The 20306-nt window shown below is 46.5% G+C and overlaps 1 protein-coding gene across 1 annotated transcript; it reads right to left on the bottom strand.

Annotated features, from left to right (window-relative positions):
• Positions 1-83: 83 nt before the first annotated feature.
• FGA (fibrinogen alpha chain) lies at positions 84-15966 on the bottom strand. Its single transcript, XM_032949680.2, has 9 exons — positions 15567-15966; positions 12550-12672; positions 10957-11140; positions 9751-9896; positions 8622-9149; positions 7935-8109; positions 5537-5682; positions 1472-1696; positions 84-1047 (listed from the first exon to the last, which is right to left on the bottom strand). Exons 1-9 carry the CDS (start codon positions 15618-15620, stop codon positions 700-702), a joined length of 1929 nt encoding a protein of 642 aa, XP_032805571.2. The 5' UTR covers positions 15621-15966; the 3' UTR covers positions 84-699.
• Positions 15967-20306: the final 4340 nt, after the last annotated feature.

The raw sequence follows: 20306 nt of genomic DNA, 5'->3' as shown, positions 1-20306 counted from the left end.
CATCCAGTACAATCGACTATAAATGCGTAATGAATGAAACGCAGCATTTGCAATGGCTTTGGAAAAGCACAGAGAGAGAGGCACATGTTTCAGTGGTAAGTTTATTATTCAATTGGGCAATTAGTGAGGAATGTTTACACTATACAATTTCCATCTACATCATTACCGCAAATCTTTCAACATATCTGCTCTGGCAATTCATATTGCGACAAAACACGAAAGTCAACACAAACGATATCATTACGCCTACAGTGTGACAACCCCATACCTGTCAACCCATACGGTTTACCTGTATTCTTGTACAGAGAAATTGTGTTTTCAGGTCCATACGGTGTACAGCCGTTTCAATACGGGCAAACATTTGTATTCGTTTGTGTTTCTCCCTTGTAATGGGACTTTGTAGGATGAACATTGAGATTTGTAAGGGGCACGGGGTGACCAATAAGGTCTGAATTGGTCTGTAATCAGGTAGGCACTGATAAGGGGTTGACAGGTATGCAGTCCTTTCTCCCATCCAGAATCACTTTTGCTGTAACCCATGAGTAATACTACTTTGTAAAAACAATGAAACGGTTCTTGCTATCGATTCCAACTTACAACTCGCTTTACCGGCCTTGATTACAACGATCGACTACAACTTGCAGCTCGCTTACCCGGCCTCGTGGCCTCTAATGAAAAAAACCTCTTGCGCCAGCGCCGTCACTCAACGATGGGTATCTGGACGCGTCGGAAGCGCACGGCGGTGCGCTTGAGCGAGTAGTCGGATCCGCGGTACGTGGCCCACACCACGCCGTTCTCCACCTCGTAGGGGGGCTTCTCGCGGGGGTCGTACGGCCCCCCCTGGTAGTACACGCCGTTGAGGTTGGCGGCTTGGCACGCGTTGTACCACCAGCCGCCGCCGTACCACTCGGCGCACGAGCCGTCGCTCCACTTGTCGGTGTCGCGGTCGAAGGTGCTGAACGTCATCCCCCCGTGGGAGGTCAGCTCGGGGTCGTCGGCCACCCCGGAGACGAGCGCGTTCCCCGCCGTGCCACGGTAGTCCGAGACCTGCGCGACAGCGAGCGCGGGGCGGCCGTGGCCAGTTCAGCGGGGGGGGGGGGGACGGGGGCGGTACAGGGGGTGTTGCTGCCCCCTTGCTGTGCGGACAAGAGGTCAATGTAGGAAGGGATCACAGCGCTAGCTCCGTGATGTTCTGCGAGTGATCCGAACGGATCCTCTCGCCTCGTGACGTGGCACCCGTGGCAGAATTTCGGATGGAATCGCACACCAATGTTGGTATCCCCCTGTGCACTGGCCTCTTTCGTTTCAACAACACTCAATGCAGTCTCTAAATTAGACCTGGCTCCTAGTAGATGGTGGGAGGGGGGGGCAGCATAATAACTGCTACACCACCGCTAAGGAGGAGAGTGAACTCGGGTGGTGGTGGGGGAACACAGGGACATGAGGTGGCACACGGCCTGATCTTTCGCACCTGGAGCGCGTAGCCCTTGCTGTCGTCCCGGAGGGTGACCGTGTACTCGGCGTGGGCGCCAGCGCCGTCCCAGCCCTGCAGCTCCACCCGCATGGTGGAGTCCTCGTGGGCGAGCAGGTACATGGCCTCCAGACCGAGCCACAGCTCCCCGTGGCCCGAGCCGTCGACTGTTCCGAAGCCCTCTCGGTAGGCCGAGAACGAGCGGTTGAAATTCAAGGAGCCGTCCTCCGAGAGAAAAACAAAGGCGGGTAGGGTATGCAGCAGGGTTCTTCACTTATATTCAGAGGGGGTGATGGGTGGGCGCTTTAGCCGAAAAGACATCACCACACATTTGAAACCATTGGGGGTTTGACAGCACGATGATGATGGAGGTGTTTTCACGTTCGTGTATTGTCAGGGGGCCTACTAATAGGGAGCTTTGGGCCAGATTTTGATGTCCGATGATCTTCATCGGACATACTTAACATTGCTGCTAGGATCCACGAAAACAAGTCATTGGAACAGTTTTTTACGAGCCAAGATGGAATTTTTGTTCATTCCGCACTGGGAAAAATCTCAAAAACACGTGTTTTGGTCAAAACCATTAACATAAAACTGATGAAAGGAAACAACATTCGCAGAGCGTTGCAAATATTACCACACAATGGTCATGGCCACATATGTAAGCAAAACAATTGCAAAAATGATTTTATATCTATAAAATGACTGAAATACCTAACATTGTACTTTGTACATGTTCAGATGTTGACTGAAGATACAGAATGGATTGGACAACATGCGTGATAGGTCAGCAGGCTACTATTGAAAGGCTGAGGTGTCCATTAAATGCTCCAGAATGTGGAGATAAATCTGAATCATACAGATATTTTCTGAAAAGTTTATAGCATGAAAACGGCTACCGGTGACACTTATGCTTTGAGGTAAACATTACCGCTGAAGATTTTATTGAACACCAGGCTCCGTGGCACAAATCTTGCCATGAAAAATGTTGCAAGAACAAACTGGAAAGAACAGAGAGAAAGAAAGAACTGGATGATGTGGAGACGTCTGCTGCTGCTGTCGAGGAGAAGTGATGCAGAGATCGCCACTCTGGCAAAGAACATCTGTAATTTCTGCACAAAGGAGGATGGCCATCTTCATGAGTTTAGGACACCATATGCAGATGAGAATGTAAGACGCATGGCAAATGACCTGCAGGACACTGTATCATTGGCAAGGACTGCAGGTGGGGACCTTGTCGGATTTGAAGCAAAATGCCACCTTACTTGGCTGGACTCAGAAATCGTCACCGCTCACAAACGAGAAAAAGTCAGGGATCCTGTGAAGGCCAAACCGAGGAGAAGAAGATCTAGACAAGACCATTCATAGAGCTGATCACTTCTATAGAAAACTCAGTTGAAGATGGATCATTTTACTTCCGATGTTTTGAGCTGCGTAAGCATTGTGAAAAAGGTCTTCAGGACCTCGGTTTCAAGAAGGAATTAAACAAGGTTCGCTTCAAGCTGCAGGTCCTTGGATACTCCCTCAAGCCCAAGAGCAATGTGATGGAAAGAATGCGGTTCTTTTATTCCAACAGGGAATGCAGCAAATGTTGAAACAAGCCTTAAAGTGTGACTACGAGGGAGATGCTGGTGTTCTTGCGAAAGCTGATAAAATAGTACGTGAAGATATCTTCAAGTCAGATAGGTTTCATTTTAATGCCTCATTTCCTCCTGATTGTCAACAACACTCTGTGCCGACTACTCTGAAGATGCTCGTTTCTATGCTGAATGAAGCTGATCTAAAGCTACAAGATTCAAGGGACTCACAAAAATGTTTTAATATCTCCCAGACCATTGTCTTAAATTGAAAGAAAAGGCTCTCAACTGTTGCCAATTCTCGACACTCAGTAGACTATATATTCGTGGTTCTTTCGGTAATTTAAACTCAGTAGACTATGAACCACCACTATCTCTGTATATTGGACTGAATGTTCATACACTTACGCGATCAAAGAAGCTGATTACACAACTCTAATGATTTGGGTCTCAGTGTCAGCTATGACCGAATTTTGCAGTGTGTAAATCGGTTGGCAATTGCAGTCTGTCTCTATACTGAGAAAGAAGGCGTTGTGTGCCCTCCTCAGCTATGTCATGGTCGCTTCACTGTTGGTGCCTTGAACAACCTGGATCACAACCCTTCAAGCAATACGGCTAAAGGCGAATTCCATGACACAGGTCTTAGCTTGTTTCAGTCTCCAACCAAGTGGGACATGTAACATTGCCGAGAGGCAATTAGACTTCCTTCTGCAGACACAAAGAAGTGCCATTCATTTCCTGATAGTTTTACTACAGTGCCAGCTGTTTCCCTCAAGGAAACCACAGTAGCAGTGCCGAAGATTGTCATCTTGATTGAGAAGTTCCGCCACCTATGCAAAATATGCCCAACAGCAGACATATGAGTAGCTTTTGGCACAGCGGAAAATTCAGCTACTTTCACGTCAATGCCATCGCCCAGGCTCTAGGAGAAGACAAATCCCCAGGACCTCACCTATCTTCCACAGATTCACAGGCTGTTATACGGTGTCTTCCTTTTTTGGAAAGGGGAAAATGTCAGCAGGGCAGGCTTTCAACTTCATGGTGGAGTATCTATAAACCCAAGTGAAATGTTGAAGCTTAGCACTTAAAAATGCTTGAAGCCTATACAGCCGTCCTGTATGACAAGACCAGCCACCTGAATTCTGGCAATGGGGCACACAGAGAGATGTTCTGCCAGAAAAGAAAAACGATGTCAATGATTGAGGCCAACCCAAAGCGCATTGTTGTAACAATCAAAGCGTGCTTTGATTGCTACAGAGAGGGTAGGGGTGGGTGACCTCGGCTAATCCATTTACTTTTACTCGCAGATTCCATCCCTAGTCCACTTACCCTTGGGTTGTACCCACAACAAACGTATATAATCTTTGGTTGCAGTAGCTCTCTCGCCACATTTCCTCCTCAGCAGTCCGCCTGCTGTATTGTTTCACGTGATTTATTAGTTATGTTTGCTATCTACGTGACTTTGCCGAAAGAACCAAAGAGTATGAATTCCTAGCAGTCACGAAAGCTTAAAATCTAAATATATTACGTTCGGGTTTTTTTTTAACCACGCATATCAAAACATTGAAAATGTCACATGATAGCATCCAAGAGCTCAAATTTGCTGGATCCTCGCAAAAAAGTTCACCAGTAGGACCTAAACAAGTTACTCGCAAAGTTTAGTGCTTTTACCCAGTCTGTCCCCTTTATTTTGGTGTAAGCTGCCCGACTAGAAAGGCCACCAAGGGGGCCCCCAGTGGCCCCGCGGGCCTAGCAAATGAAGAAACACTGGGATACAGCATCGGGACACGGTGCCATCGTGCCACGTTCGGGACACATCCGGCGGACTCGCCGCTCGGGCTCGTCGCGGGCAACTGTTAAGGATCCTTTAGACCAATTCAAAGTCTTCGAGAAAGGTTCTTTTCCCCGGGTTCGTGGACAGGGGAGGAACGACGGGGATTGCGCGGTGGACGTGCGAGGCGTCGTGACCAGGGCGCGTTACCTCCAGTGCCAGATTAAGCTAGTGCGGGGCCTGTAGCATATGTTATGAAGGGGCCCTAAATAAAATAAAAAAACACAAATATTAAAACTCAAATTTTTTACTTGTATAGTAAGGTTATTGTGTTTTTTTTATTTGCTTTATACAGCCAGATAATGCCACAAATCGCCAACCTTAAGCACCCAGTCGTTCATAAAAGTTGAAGGCAGTATAGTACTATAGTAATAGAGATGATGATTGCTTGTGTTGCAGTCGAAACGTCGTGAGAATTTCATTGTTTTAGATTTTTATTATTTTATTGTTTCCCTTCTACGTGGTGACTTTACCGAAAGAAACAAGAATATGAATCCCTGCAGTCACGCACGAAAGCTTTAAATCAAAACGGAACTGATAGCTTGAAAGCATTTAGCGCGGGGCCCTTGAAAGTGGGGGGGGGGGGGGGCCTTGAAAGTGGAGGGCCCGTGGCACATTCTACTTGTTGCTCCTGGGCTAACCCGGCACTTGGTTTACCTCCCGCTGCTGCACGAGGGTCCATCCGCCGCCGTCCGTGTCCTGCTCGCAGTGCACGGTCAGGGCCCGCTTGGCCCCGCGCGGCCGCACCTCGTACAGGCCGCTCGCCTTGCCGCCCGGACGCCTCTGCAGCACGTCCAGGCAGTCTTGCGGAGGGGGAAGAAGGGGGGCACGGACGGCGGGTCACCGGCGATTTGAGAATGTGTCAGCGTTGTTTGTTTGTTGTTGTTGTTGTTGTCGTCGTCGTCGTTACGATCGTTTCAGCGAGTGCCTTGCGCGTGTGGCAGATCGTCGTCACGACAGCAAGGGAAATAACCATCATAGGCGGAGTTTGACTTCTATATTGGGGGGGGGGGGATCAGGGGTTCGCTTTATCCCTCACAAAGGAATCGCGGGTGCATATGATTCATTTATGTTTTATGTTAATTGTAAACTACTTAAAATAAATTAATAAAAGTGCCCAGTTTTGGTCGGAGTGATTGCCCCCCACGTGCCCCCCCCGTGCCCCTCCCCCCAAAACTCAATTCATGATCGGCATGTGATTACTCCTCTCCACTATTCTTTGGGTCCTTTGGTAAAGAGAGGAAAGCTGCTGACGCAGGGCTGTTTTAAAGGTTTGAAATGGGTGTAGCCCAACGCCCGCTTGCTTTGCGATTGAAACGTCGTAGTTTTTTGTTATTTTTTTGCTATTTTCTTTGAACCTATCTACGTCGCTTTACCGAAAGACCCAAAGAATATGAATTCCCGCAATCACGAAAGCTTTTAAGTCAAGATTCCTCTCCACTCATTCGATGAATCGCCACGGCTCGTGGGGGTTCGTCCATTGTGGAGTGGCCGCCCTGGTTAATGCCGCGTTTTTTTTTATGAGGGTGCTCACCCGAATCCCATTACGTGACCACAGGTTCACGTTATGGGGTTCGGGTGAGTAAGATCCTTACACTGGCTTCCGGTCTTGAAACAAGTAAAGTTTAAGAACCTTAAATTTCGATTTAAAGCTTTCGTGACTGCAAGGATTCATCTTCTTTGGTTCTTTCGGTAAAGTCACGTAGAATGAGAATAAAATAATAAATTAATAAAATAAAATAACACAATAAAATTCTCACGACGTTTCGGCCACAACACAAGTGGCCTTCATCAGGTGAAGGGACGAGACTGTCTGGAGGACAGCGCTGGAGCAGACAGTCTCGTCCCTTCACCTGATGAATGCCACTTGTGTTGTGGCCGAAATGTCGTGAGAATTTTATCGTGTTATATTGGTAGGAACGAAGTTGTAAACTGAGTGTACCAGCCTGCAATAGATTAATGTGTCCGTCCGTCCGTCCCCTTTCAATACTTTAACGAAGTGAAATCTCGTGCTGTTGGGTGTAAAATCAGCAATAGACAGCGCAGAGACTTGATATGTCTTATTGCACCCAACATTTGGAAGTCACATTTCTCATTTGCGAACTTCTACCAGCCCACCCTGCAGGGACCTGTTTTTTATTTTATTAATTTATTATTTTATTCTCATTTAAGAACCTTATACTAGTTTTTTTTAAAGCCTTGCATGGGATGCCACTACCATATATTCACGAGCTAATTCATCCGTACACCCCCCTCAAGGTTGTTAAGTTCTGCAGACTCAGCCCTTCCGTGCGTACCTCGATCTCGGAGGCGTTCCTGGGGTGAGAGGGCATTTGCTGTCCGCGTGCCTCGGTTGTGGAATTCCCTACCGCTGGAAATCCGTTTAACCGATGATGTGAATACTTTTATCTCTCCTCTTGAAACACATCTTCTAAGTCAGTTTATTCTATTTAGCTTCTCTGTCTCTCTTGGCCTTTCCTAATTCTTACAAGGCACCTTGAAACATCAGTGGAAGCCGCCTTACAAATAAACTACAGTATATTATTAACCATACAAATACGATGCGCCGTCTGCCTTGCCGTGGATGTTAAGAGTCCGTTACGTAATTCGCAAGAGTCGGCTGCTGTGGGCCAATGAAACGGTTTAAGTTTGCCAAATTTGAAACATTTTCTGTAAATTACTCAATTGGAATCCACATTGCAATCACCACCACGCACTCAAATACTTGGCAGGACCCTCCTGAAAATAGTCACGGGTATTTGTGCAATAATACTCAAGGTAATAATTCTAGGATAGAGTTTCTCTCTGCCTCTGTGGTACATGTGGAACCTATCGTGGCTGCATAATTCACAAAGAGCTGGCAAAGTTGCAGTGACCCAGTGACATTCGGAGTATTGTTTGTGAAATGTAAAAGCGCAGTCCTGCAATTGCTTGCCCATGCCCACTGCGCCACTCTTCCCGTAGCACCACGACACGAGCTGTAACATCCGCAGTGACTGAAAGGGAGTCTGCGCTTGTGATAAAAGTCATGGGTGGTGATTTTGAGGCCTTGCACCTATATATTCGGACAAGTTGGTCCTGTGGCTCCGCGCTTGGAAGTCTGGTTCGTCGTCGCTTGCGGTGCCAAAATCCGAATTCCATTGCACGTTGTGTTGATTCCACGTGCTGTCCGCGCCCGTGTCCCTCACAAAGCCCTCCTCTGTCTGTGAGGCTGTTTGGACGGAGTCCCACTGCCAGAGCGACATGACACAGTGAGGCAGACACACACTTGCCGCTTCACTGCCGGTGATTAACATGGGCACAGTTTATACGTCTTAAGAACGATCAGGAAACGAAGGCATTGCACGTCATAACCCCTGGTACAGCAGCCTTGAACAGATGCCCAGCGCAATTCATGTCTTGGATAAACCTGATCGGCAAATCTTGTGTCATCAGCATGAAGTATAAATGTTTGTGGGTGCAGTATTACCAATAATAACCACTCAAGCAGCTCAATATGACGGCGTGTATTCATGCCATAAAATCCAGCCTTAGCAATGGAGACTATTCAAAGTTGATCGTTCATGGCCAGTCACAACGCAAATATAAAAACATTTCCACGTGTAAATATATATTTTAAATTGTTTACGACTGTCCTTTATTGATGAAAGCAGTCACTTCCCACCGCCCTGTTAATCGGAGAAAAAAAAAACAAAGCAGTCATGGGTCATGTACATGACTGACTTCACAGAGGCAGCCTCACCTGGAAGTCATCTGTGTCTTTTCCAGCCACTGCAGCTGTACTCACAGAAACCTTTTTAAAAGAGAGCTCTTCTGTTTTCTGCGTTGACGATATTGTTGATGACGTTGATGAGGATGACGACGACGATGATGATGATGATGATGACACTGAAGAAGTGGATGCTACATTCACGTCTTTTTCCACCTTGGACCTCTCGTCAACATTTCCAAACGATTTGGAACTGTTGCCGTGCGACACGCCCGGGTCCGTTGCGTCCGACCGGAAGCCTGTGGCCTGGCTGGCGGTGACGTCGCCATCGCGTGGCTCCGAATCGCTGGCGGGGCCACCGCTGTAGGGGTGCAGGCTGCGCGCATGCTCGCGCTCCACGGAGAAGCTCTCGTGCACTATCTCCTCGAACAGCGCCAGGTTGATGCCGCTCAGGTAGCCGTTGGCCTTTTCCAGCTGGAGGTTCATCTCCTTGTCCATGCGGTACCTCACTTGGCGCGCGCACGCGCCCTTGCAGGTGCGCAGCGCGACGTCGGTGTCCACCTGTGGAGGGAAACGCGAGGAGCGTGGAGGTCGCGACGCGGATCACGCGGGGCGCATGCTATTTTTGTTGCTTCTGAGCTCTGACAGGGTTGGGCACCATCCAGGTGATTTGTTGGGGCTGCCATGATGCTGAGATGTAATCTCCCCTAGCCTGGTACGCAGGATATCGTCGGTTCAATTCCAAACCTGACGCCTGTATGTGCGGAGCCTGCGTGTTCTTGCCCCATGGTCGCGTGGATTTTCCTCCGCGTCCCTCTGCATTTGCCCTCCACATTTAGAAACTTGCATTTAGATTATTTGGATACGACTATAAATGCCCACGTGTAACGATATAAGCCACTACGATGAGCTATCGTCACGTGTGGCCACGTCACCTCTGAAAAATTGTTAATAGCTCAGTGGGCTTTACCAGGTGAATATTTTTAATACCTCCTCGATGAAAGATGGTCAATTCTAACTAAAGTGAAACTCTATGACATACGATGGTCAACACACGTGACAGCAGATCGCCTGCTAACTGCTTGCAATCCTAACGATTGGTTGCATTGTGAACACCTATGGTATTATTACTTCGGTGCCGACGCAATGACACAATCATCACCTCCAGTTGCAGGATCGTAGATGTTTGCTGAGCAATTCCATTTCGGAGCTGAGACAGCAGCGTTAATTGGCCGTTGATGCGTCTCTGCAGGTAGATGATTTTCCTCTCCAGGTCGGAAAGCAGGGCATAGAAGCGCGCCTCTGTGTCTGTGTGCACACGCACAGGTAACAATACGGTAGAGAGGGGGGTATCGACAGTCGTGAATGAACACTCACAGCACAAATTTTGATTTAAAGCTTTCGTGACTGCAGTGATTCATATTCTTGGTTCTTTCGGTAAAGTCACGTTGAAGGGAAACAATAAACGTCGTGATAATTTTATTGTATTATATATGTTTGATTATTTTATTGTTTCCCTTCAACGTGACTTTACCGAAAGAACCAAGAATATGAACTCACAGCACAGGCTAATAAAGCAGAATTAACGCAACCCCTGTGCTCACTGAGGCCAAAGCATGATTGCTCTTCTTTCGGCACGGCCATGGTTAATGTTCCCGTGAACTTCACTCGCTGATCCTTCCACCCGTGATGAGGACTCGGCCTATCAGACACTGACTGTGTTCACCAACACCAAACAACACTGCAAGTCACAACAACACACTCAGCCACTCACACACACACTCAGCACTCACCCACTCACTCACCCAATCACTCAAACAGATCCCCCGTATAGCCTTACCAGACTGTTGAGACAAGCGCTGTTAGTGAGTACCTATGAAGGCCGGCATGGCACACGAGAGGGTGGGTGGCCAACATCACGCCCGGCCGCCTTTGTCTCCCTTTTCACTCACACACCCAATAACTCACACACTCATTCACCAACCAACACGCCCATACACTCAGAACGCTGCAGGTTACAACACTTTTTTCTCTGCTTCTTCCATTGCCATCGTGTGTTTCCCAAGCTCATATAACCTCGTTCTTGTATATATGGGTATGTTGAACGGATGTCGCATGGTACGTAGCCAACCGTGCTAATCGGAGGTGTGTGTGTGTGTGTTACACTCATTCATTACAACTTTTTGAGTGCTGTTTGTTGCTGGCCGCTTGACACTTCGGGAAACCTGTGGTCAGCAACTGTGTTTAAAAAAATGTAATGCCTCGATACATTTTTTTTTATTATGCGGCAGACAGCGGCCGACATCTGCGTGCGTCCGTGCCACCTTCACCGCCAAAGAGGCATCTGTGCCACGCGCGACTCCGTTACCCTCTCTGTCGGTCACCACTTGGTTGGAGACGTCGCTGACGGAGCGATAGTACGAGTGGATCTCCGTGTGCAGCTGGATCATGCGCGCCAGCCTCTTTGTGAGCTCGTCCACACGGCGCATGCTGTCCTTCTCCGTGCGGCTCAGCATGCTCAGCATACGGCACCCACCCGGGCACTTGCGCCCCTGTGGGAGGAGGCACGACCAGTGACGGACTGAGACGAAAAAATCACCCCAAGAATTTGTCAACACACTGGCTCGAATTCGGGCTATGGAGCAGCTAGATTTGCGATGTGACGACGTAGTATGGTGATTTTGCCGTGCGATCGTATTGATCCATTTGGGCTGGTTCAAAAAACACAAATGGGCCATATTCTTTGGGTCATCAGGTAATGCCACGTAGATAGAAAAAATAATAAAAAATCATAATATCACGACGTTTCGATCGCAACACAAGCAATCGTCTTCAGGTGTGATATTGTTATTATTTTGATTATTTCTTCTATCTACGTGGCTTTACCGAAAGACCCAAAGAATATGAATTCCTGCAGTCACGAAAGCTTTTAAGTCACAAATGGGGCCAGGGAGGAAGAATCTTTGGGGCTGCTGCATTTGGGACTCATTGCCAACTGAGAACAAAAATAAGCAATGAAGCATCGATAATAGAGGCAATATTGTTTTTTTGACTCTGATCACATTGCCAATTTCCTCACACAGACCGGCCCACCAACCCTCGGAATGGGCTGGCCCACCGGATATATTGCCCTATTATGGACTGCTGCCCTATGGCCAGTCCGGGCCTGGGTCATCCTCAAAACTGCCGAACGGGGCATGCAATGGTCTCACCGTCCTTCAAGCAAGACCGGGACATTTCGCTTCCATGGTGGCAGTGGCGGATCCCACCCTTGAGAGCCCCCCCCCGCCCCCGACAAAAAAAACGGCATTGTGTTGTTATTAACAAGAGGAAATACCGAGAATTTAATTTTCATTAACGTAGGGCCTTTTTTAAAGTTTGACATTTCAGAACCACACCCTCCTTGGGAAGATTATTTAGAGTATTTGACTGCTATAAATGTCAACATGATAAGCCACTTCGTTGAGCTATCATTTGTGGCCAGGTCGCTTCTGAAAAATAAGCAAATCGCTCAGTGGGCCTTACCTGCTAAGAAAAAAATATAGTTACGTTTTATTTTTATATATTTTTATTGATTTGCTTAGCTTTCCTATACTATGCACTCCTATCGTGTTTTTCTATAGTATTTTGTGATAACGTTCTGACCCGCCACAACTGGACATATGTGAAAAAGAGCTGTACAGCTCATCGGATTCCTCCAGTATAAATTATAATTCTGAGCCGCCTTGGCCAAGACAGACCTCAAGGGGCAATCATAAAAGTGTTCATTTGAGTCTCATGTGCCCGAGGCCTTGTGTTAAGGGTGTAGTACAAGCCATGGGCCTGCTCGCTGCTGCTGCCACCGTTTAAACACAAGGGAGAGCCACCGTGGCCTGGCATTGGCGGTGGCTTCTTTGTGCGGGAGGCACCGTGCCCATCATCTCCTTTGTCATGGGCCCGAGGCCGACCCGGGGCCACGTACCCAGTTCCCCTCCACACACAATTCTGTAGTCTGCTGGGTGCTGCAGGAGTCCCGTGCTTGAGAGGGCATCACGAGGCGTGGGCCACGGATGTCGATGCTGGAGTCGTCGCCCGAGGACCATGCCTGGTGGGCAAACGAGGGGACGCATTGGTATGTTCGAGTTTCTCAACGTGAAGACGTCCTCGTGACCAAAGCTACGGACGCCGCGGCTTCCCACCCCCTCCACTGCTAGATGCCACAGCTGCTGCAACAGTGAACAGGCAACGACCTCCTAAGGTCAGCACGGTTGGCTACGTACGGTGCGAACGAAGTTCAACATGCCACGATCTCCCACCAACTATGAACAGGAAGCATCAACTACCGTATCAACCTTTCTGGGTAAGATTCACATTGAATATGACAATTATAATCTAATGGCCATTGAAAATAAACACATTTCACAGTCATTCATCTGCTTGCCAACGCCACGGACGTGAGTTTGCACAAAACTATTATGCTTCAGCGCAATCATAACATACGCATGGTACTTTGATTTCATTTTAAGTCAAATATGATCTTTTTTGTTTTACTATGATGTTGAGGTCGTAAATGTGCCCTCTGTTTGATTTTTTTCTGTCGCTTCCAGTGCACTGTCCAGTAATGGGATGTGGTCTCATTATCGAAGTGGTGACATCCAGTTCACCATTGTGCTGTTGCTTAAAATCAGTCTGAATTCCCGCATCTCCCGTGATGTCTCTTTGATGGCACCCGTCCGGTCCATGCCCGTAATTAGCTTCGTCCTCTCTTCGGCGATGGCGACTCTCGTTGCACGAGCAATGCGGACACAGAGAACTCGTGACCGAAAGTTAACCGAGACCACAACACGCACGGTGAAGAAAAATTAAGATGTGGCAGAAAGACACCAAAGAGAACGAACAAAACGTAGAATGGAGAGAGATCCGTACAACCGTTCTGAAAGGAATAATGTGAGAAAGCAGAGACCACAACATGCCTCGAGATGGCATGACCTGCAGTAGGTGAGTCGCAATTATCGACAATGAAGTTGATGATTGGTAAATCACAAATACTGCAGTCGCCTTCAGAGAGCAAGATGGACATATGACACGTGATATAAAAAATAATCGTACAATTAGGGAAGGAATTATACGCAGGACTTTACAGAAAATAAATAAAAATGCGTCAGCCGAGGAGGAAGGTGTTCCAATATTAGGAAGCCACTGGAGCTATGAACTTTTAAATCTTTATCGAAAAGTCGTTTCTTTAGAACTGACTTTTGTGTTTAGTTTGGCGTCCTTCCCACGCACCTCAGATTAGCAGGGTTGACTGCGAAATAAGTTCAGCGTACAAATACGTAAAGTTGTACATGCAGACCCTCGCAGCGCCAACACAGGAAGAACTCCACGGCAGGTGGAAGTGGTTGGGCCAGTTGTTGAATCGAAACGTGTGGACGTATTTACCAAGTCGCTACGCAGAAACTAAACGCCTGGATTGTGAAATGGGAGCGCATTCATTTATTTGGTCACAACGGGAGGAAACGTCGCTTAGAAGAATCACAGGGCCATTCGCCTCGTATCACGCACATAAATTGCTCTGGATTTTTATTGTTAAACGAATTCTCAAACAGACAAATGATGATCGATTACCAGTGTGTACCTATATTAGGAAAGGCAGATGAAACGGCATTGAATTAAATGGAAATTGATGCAGTCATCTAGGCTCTTACAAACCAATCCCCTTCAGCATATAATAGATATGATGAAAACCAATTATATATACACTGTAAAGATGATGAAACCCAATTAGAAAGATAAAACAGCTGGACTAAAATTACATAAAGTAAAAAAAATCACATCAGGCGATGAGATACCCGCTCATCCGGCTATTCACAGCAACAGTAGAAGACATTTTCTAAACTTTGGTTTGGGAAGATGAAGGCATAAAAATAATTGGTGAATATATTGACCGTCTTAGATTCGCTCACCACTTTTACTCTAAGCAACCAACGGGAAAATGAACTCCGCAAAATGAAAACAGCTCTCCACAATATTGATAAGTTTTATATCTGTAGTGATTATTGAAGGCAGACCAGGATCGAAGTTTTGAAACAACCAGGTGAGTGAGAGCAGGATGGAGTGCTTGTGGAAAATTAATTTTGCTCATGAAAAGTGGCATGACTCATGAACATAGCGATGTGCCCAATGCAGAAAGTCTGAGTCGGAGGCTCGTGTCGGTAGCGAAAGGGAAAACTACAGCCCTAGTCTAGGCCTATTACATATGCAACGTAGCTTAGGGTGAAGTAAATAATCATGAGAGCAATCCGAAAACATTTTAAAATCATAAATATGGGATTGCCTTGCAATACCTCTGAATCCTTGAGTAATCAGTTATCTGAGACTTTTCAAAAGTATCCCCGTAAATGGTTCTGTCTGTGCGAGCGTGAGGTATCTCTGCTCTTCACACGATATCGTTATCACCAAAAGTTTTTACAAATTTAGAACAATGTGTCAGTGCTCTAGGCCCATAGTAAGCACAGTGATGTAAACATGACAGTGTTTGAACCTCCCATTTGCATATTCGTGGTTCTTTCGGTAAAGTCACGTAGATCGAAAATAAAATTTAAATTGAAAATAAATTACAAATTAATGCAAAAAACCCCACTTCCAATTGCAGTGTCTGGAATAGGACATGGGCAATGCAATTTTATTTAATTAATACACGTGGAATTTCGTTTTTAATCAAGGATGTATATGGCCATTAACATTACAAATGAAGAAAAGACGATTGCATTTGTTTAATTCGCTAAAACAAGCTGTCATAAAGTTTAAGTTGTAATTTAAAGCCAATCATTTGAACAAATGTTTAGCCTCAGAACTCTCAAGATAATTATAGCAACTCCTCGACACCCTCAAATAACATGCATGCTGGAGCTTACCAGAGTCCTGGGAATCCACAACCACCTCAGCACCTAACGGTCATTCAGTTATTTCTGAAATAGTGAAGAGATGTCACAGAAATACCTTTGACACCAGAAGACACCACGTGAGGACCATGGAAACTCCACGTAACGTCATGGCAGCTCGTGCAGGAAAACAAATAAAATAAAAAATATATATCTTAAATAAACCAAATATAATAAAACAAGAATATAAAGTCAAGCAGTAAAATCAGTTTTTCATTTCAACCACAGAGAGGCATGAAATCTTCAGTTTGTGACGGCTGGTGCGGCTCTGTCTAGCGTGGCGCCGTCTCGTCCTCGCTTCGCTCAGTCAATGACTGATCTTTTTTGGTGTTTGTAAAGATTGGCCAGAGATGCCCTTGTGCTGCTGCTGCTTCTGCTGCTGCAGGGGGGTGACCTGCGCCCTCCACACAGTGACAGAGCCGAACCACCCTGGCGCTGTGCCGTGTGCTGCAGTGCAACGCCACCAGAGCGCAGCAGAGGGACTCTAAACCTCAACTTAAATAAACTATATTCTTAGTTTTTTCGGTAAAGTCACGTTGAAGAGAAACAACAAAATAACAAAATATATATATTTTTATTGTTTTATATATATTTTTATATATATTTTGTTATTTTGTTGTTTCTCTTCAACGTGACTTTACCGAAAAAACTAAGAATATGAATTACTGCAGTCACGAAAGCTTTAAATCAAAATTTAAATAAACTAGTTTCAATGGTTACCAGGTAAGACCCACTGAGCTATATAGCCCTTTGTTTAGAAGCGACCTGGCCACCAATGAAAGCTCAACAACGTTGCTTATCAGGTGGAAATGTATCGCAGCCAAGCAGTCTAAACGCATGTTGAATCTAAATGTGGAGGGAAAAACTGGAGGACCCAGAGGAAAATCCACACAACGGGGAGAGAGACATGCAAACTCCAAATATACAGGCGTCAGGGTCGTGGTCGAACCCACGACCTCCTGTACACCTGGCAAGTTAATGAACATCCCGTTTTCTGGTAGGCCCAGATCACCTGATCTGACGGGAATGGTGATTGTAAACGCAGCTTTGAGTCATTCTTGTAAAACATTTGACGACTGAACGTTTCTTACCAACGTCAACAAAGATAAAACAAATCAAGATTCTACGGGCACAATTTACTCACCATTAAAATCTCCATGAACTTGCAGGTGTCAAGGCCAATAAAATATTGTATGATACAACAAAAGTGGAAAGTAAGAACACTTCGTAGAAACTCCTCTTATCCACGCTATCGCACGAAAAATAAGATAGAAACCATGGATATGCACAGATAATAAGATGAATATGCCACTAACTTCGAGGATACTCTTATCCATGAGAAAGTATGTATAATATTAATTTAGGGAACTTCTGGATGACCCATTTCCTTGTTCATCATCATTGTCACCGTCTCTGCCCGCCTGGGCCACCCAGCACCATCATCACCACCACCATCACCGTCAGTGCTTTAATGCAGATCAAACAACGAATTTTCCACCACGTTTGGGTTACTCCTCTCGTTCTTGCGTAACCGCGTATTATTTATACAGATCGATATGTGGCCGCAGAAGGCCATGTGGCCGATGGGATATATAAAAATATTTTTTTTTTAATGCAGAGGGACAGATATGGGGAGGAGTATTGTCGTATTTAGTTTGATACAAGCTCGTGATTCACCCGGTGCTTAGCTGGCAAACCCCCAAACCCAGATGTAATTATGTGTTTTTAGTAAGTGGGGACAAGGTGGAGGCAATTTAATCCGCTACAGAGGACGTGATAATGTTTTCGGTAGCACCACCCAGGTGGAGGTTCACTCTGCCAGTGACACAATGAGGGCGCCAGTGGGCAGCACCCACCCACATCGGAGTTTTTCTCTTTGATGTCCCTTTGAGTTTGTCCTCCAAAAACAAATATTGGACAACGGGAAGAAATTATCTTTTAAAAACATTTGCCCGGTTGAATGATTAACGTGTGTGTGCACACACGCGCTTGCAGCTATTGCATACAACACGAACATCACAGGCGGTGTTCACCATGTCAACTCTGAACGTAAGCTATGAACATTCATGAAAAATTATAGAACATAGTTTTAATGTGAAACAAAGTCCAAGCGCCTGTGCACTCGACCACAAGTCGTGGTAGAATTCATAATTTATATGTGCGTTGTTGACCTGCCACAAAGTAGGAAAATGAGCGGTGTTTGTCCTCCATACCTCCGTCTCTCCACAAATAATAAAGGCATTTCTTTCACCAGGCTATGTGCACCTTGAGGCCACGTGAAGTGTCGAACGCCCGCTGGCAGGAGGTCACGGGGCAGACCCAGGTGCCACGGGTCGACTGACTGAGATGACTAGCTGATGCACCACCTGTGCCCCCTACTGTGCCAACTTGCTGTGCTTTACTCTTTGGTTCTATTCGATAAAGTCACGTAGGTAAAAGAAAAGTCACCTACGTGACTTTACCGAATAGAACCAAAGAGTATGGATCCTTGCAGTCACGAAAGCTTCAAATCTAGAATTGCTGTGCTTTATCCACCCGGCGCTCCGCTCGTTGTTGTGAGCGTCGCTCCTCCGCCCTCCGTTGTTGTTGGAGGGCGACTGCCTCCAACTGCCCAGTAGCGTCCTTCACGAGCCTCCTCCACAGAGGCCGATCTTGACATCGCTGGTACCAGTCATCGGCAAGTCCACTCAGCTCCACGTCCTCCTGTACCACATCACCCCATCTCTTCTCTAGTCCGTGCCGCGCCCTTCTAGCCCCCTCGATCCAGCCGAACAAAAGCTGTTTCGGCATGCGGTGGCTGGGCATGCGGGCTACATGGCCCAGCCAACGCAGCCTTGCCTGCCGGAGGAGCTCACCGATGTGACTTTGTCCAGATCTTTCGAGGATTTGTGAGCTCCTCACACAATCCAGCCTGGTTAAACCCAGGATTGATCGTAGGCAGGCCAGCCTAAATGTTTCTAAGCGGCTAACACACATTTTAACACACATTCTAACACACATTCTAACACACATTCTAACACACATTGTCTCACCAGGACAACCGGGCCCAGCCAAGTTCTCTTGTCCGAGTTCGACACAAAGTCACGTGACACAACTCAAAGTAATCACCTCGTCACCCGGCTTATTACCTTCTCCATGTCATCTCAGTGTAGCTGGTATGTTTATAATTAAAAAAAATTAACAAGGGCTTGATTTGTGAGAGCTTGGATGACTGCATTTTTTTTCTGCGGAATCGGAGTCGGCACAAGCCAGACATCATCGCATTTGATAGTCACTTGTAATTTCTAGACTCTCACGCTTTTGTGTCCTGTATATATAGTCAAATTTAAATGCAGCTTGCAACCATGGTTGGTTGGCCTCAACACTGTCTAGTAGCTTTCCTGTGATCTTCATGGGCAGTGTATTTATGTGACCGGCTAATGCTGTGGTCGGCAACCAAAATAAGAGACATTTTTTTCGAATTTCGGTATATTAAAAAAACCTCAGTATTTCAAGAGCCGCAATGCACGTGGTGAAAACGTCGAGACGTGGTGCTTTATAAACAAATAACGTCACGAGGCAGTCCGTCAAGAGCCGCATGCGGCTTTGTGAGCCGCAGGTTGCTGACACTCATGGATCTGTGAGAGTTGAGATCAGTGTCGTCTCCTTTCATGAACACATTTGTCACTGCAGCAATAGTTGTGATTGCAATATTAGGTATTTGGTGTGTGTGTGTGGTGCTGTAATTATGGTCGTGATTGTAGTTTTATGTACAACTACAATCTGACGTGGCAGGCACGCGCTTATTGCCCGTGCTCCATCCAGTTACTGAGGGGTTCCGCAATCAGAGAGGAGGCTGAGCTCGTCGCTGCCTCACCTCTCGTCTCTTCCTCCGCAAATTTGGCGATTTTTAATATAAAAATTATTGGAATCGTACAGAAATGACATTTATAACACAGATCAGTGGAAAAATCTTAATATTTATATCATTTGATTGGTCTTTTTTTTCATTTTCGTAACTGCTATTTTCATTGGAGTATGACAGGTGAGGCTCTGCCCTGCCCTGCCTCCCCTGATCGCACGCCCCTGGTCGACATTGTGTTACGTGGAGGGACAGCTCCGTGTGAAGGTGTGGTGTCTGATTGATTGATTTTGCCCTACATTTTAGAACAGTAACATGCGTGAGCACCTAATACAGAGATGTCCGAGTGTCTTAACTCTCGTAGCAAGTGCATATTAAGGCCCTGTGTCTCTCCACTACTGGATGAGGAACCCCCTCGCCCGTGCCCTAGGGCTCATGGGGGATCACTTCACCTCCTTCCTGGTGGTCATTGCCGGTCGATGGTGGGGAACATTTATGTTGGAGCGAAGGAGAATGCAATGGATTGTGCTGCACTGTCCTCTACTGACGATGTAGCTGTAATAACACGCTGGCTAAATCGGAAATACCACCTTCATTGCAAAACATAGAATTCTTCTATTTGAGCAGGTAAGGCCCACTGAGATATATAGCACTTTTTTTTAGAAGCAACCTGGCCAAATGATAGCTCAACGAATTGGCTTATCATTTGGAAATGTTATAGCAGCCAAATACTGTAAACGCGCAGCGTTGATTCTTAATGTGGAGGGAAAAAAACTGCAGGACTCGGAGAAAATTCCACACGACCATCGTGAGTACACGCAAACTCCAAATATACATCAGGGTCGGGATCGAACCCACGACATCCTGCATACCAGGGGAGGGAGTTAGCATCTCGCCACCAAAACCTGCAACCATTGCCACTACTGGCCAGTAAACATGCAAAGTTGGGCCATCATT

Source organism: Petromyzon marinus, chromosome 8, assembly GCF_048934315.1.
Source record: "Petromyzon marinus isolate PM22_M1 ecotype Great Lakes invasive population chromosome 8, UKy_Petmar_22M1.pri1.0, whole genome shotgun sequence".
NCBI classification, from domain to species: domain Eukaryota; kingdom Metazoa; phylum Chordata; class Hyperoartia; order Petromyzontiformes; family Petromyzontidae; genus Petromyzon; species Petromyzon marinus.
Note: the sequence above shows the minus strand (reverse complement) of the source record. Positions and strands in the feature narration are given on the sequence as shown.

Coding starts and splice junctions, on each gene's coding strand:
- FGA (XM_032949680.2), bottom strand. CDS start 15,620: ATGACGTTACGTGGAGTTTCCATGGTCCTCACGTGGTGTCTTCTGGTG. Junction 9,897..10,956: donor AGTGGTGACCGACAGAGAGG/GTAACGGAGTCG, acceptor GTGTGCACACAG/ACACAGAGGCGCGCTTCTAT. Junction 5,683..7,934: donor CAACTTGTCCGAATATATAG/GTGCAAGGCCTC, acceptor CCCCTCCGCAAG/ACTGCCTGGACGTGCTGCAG.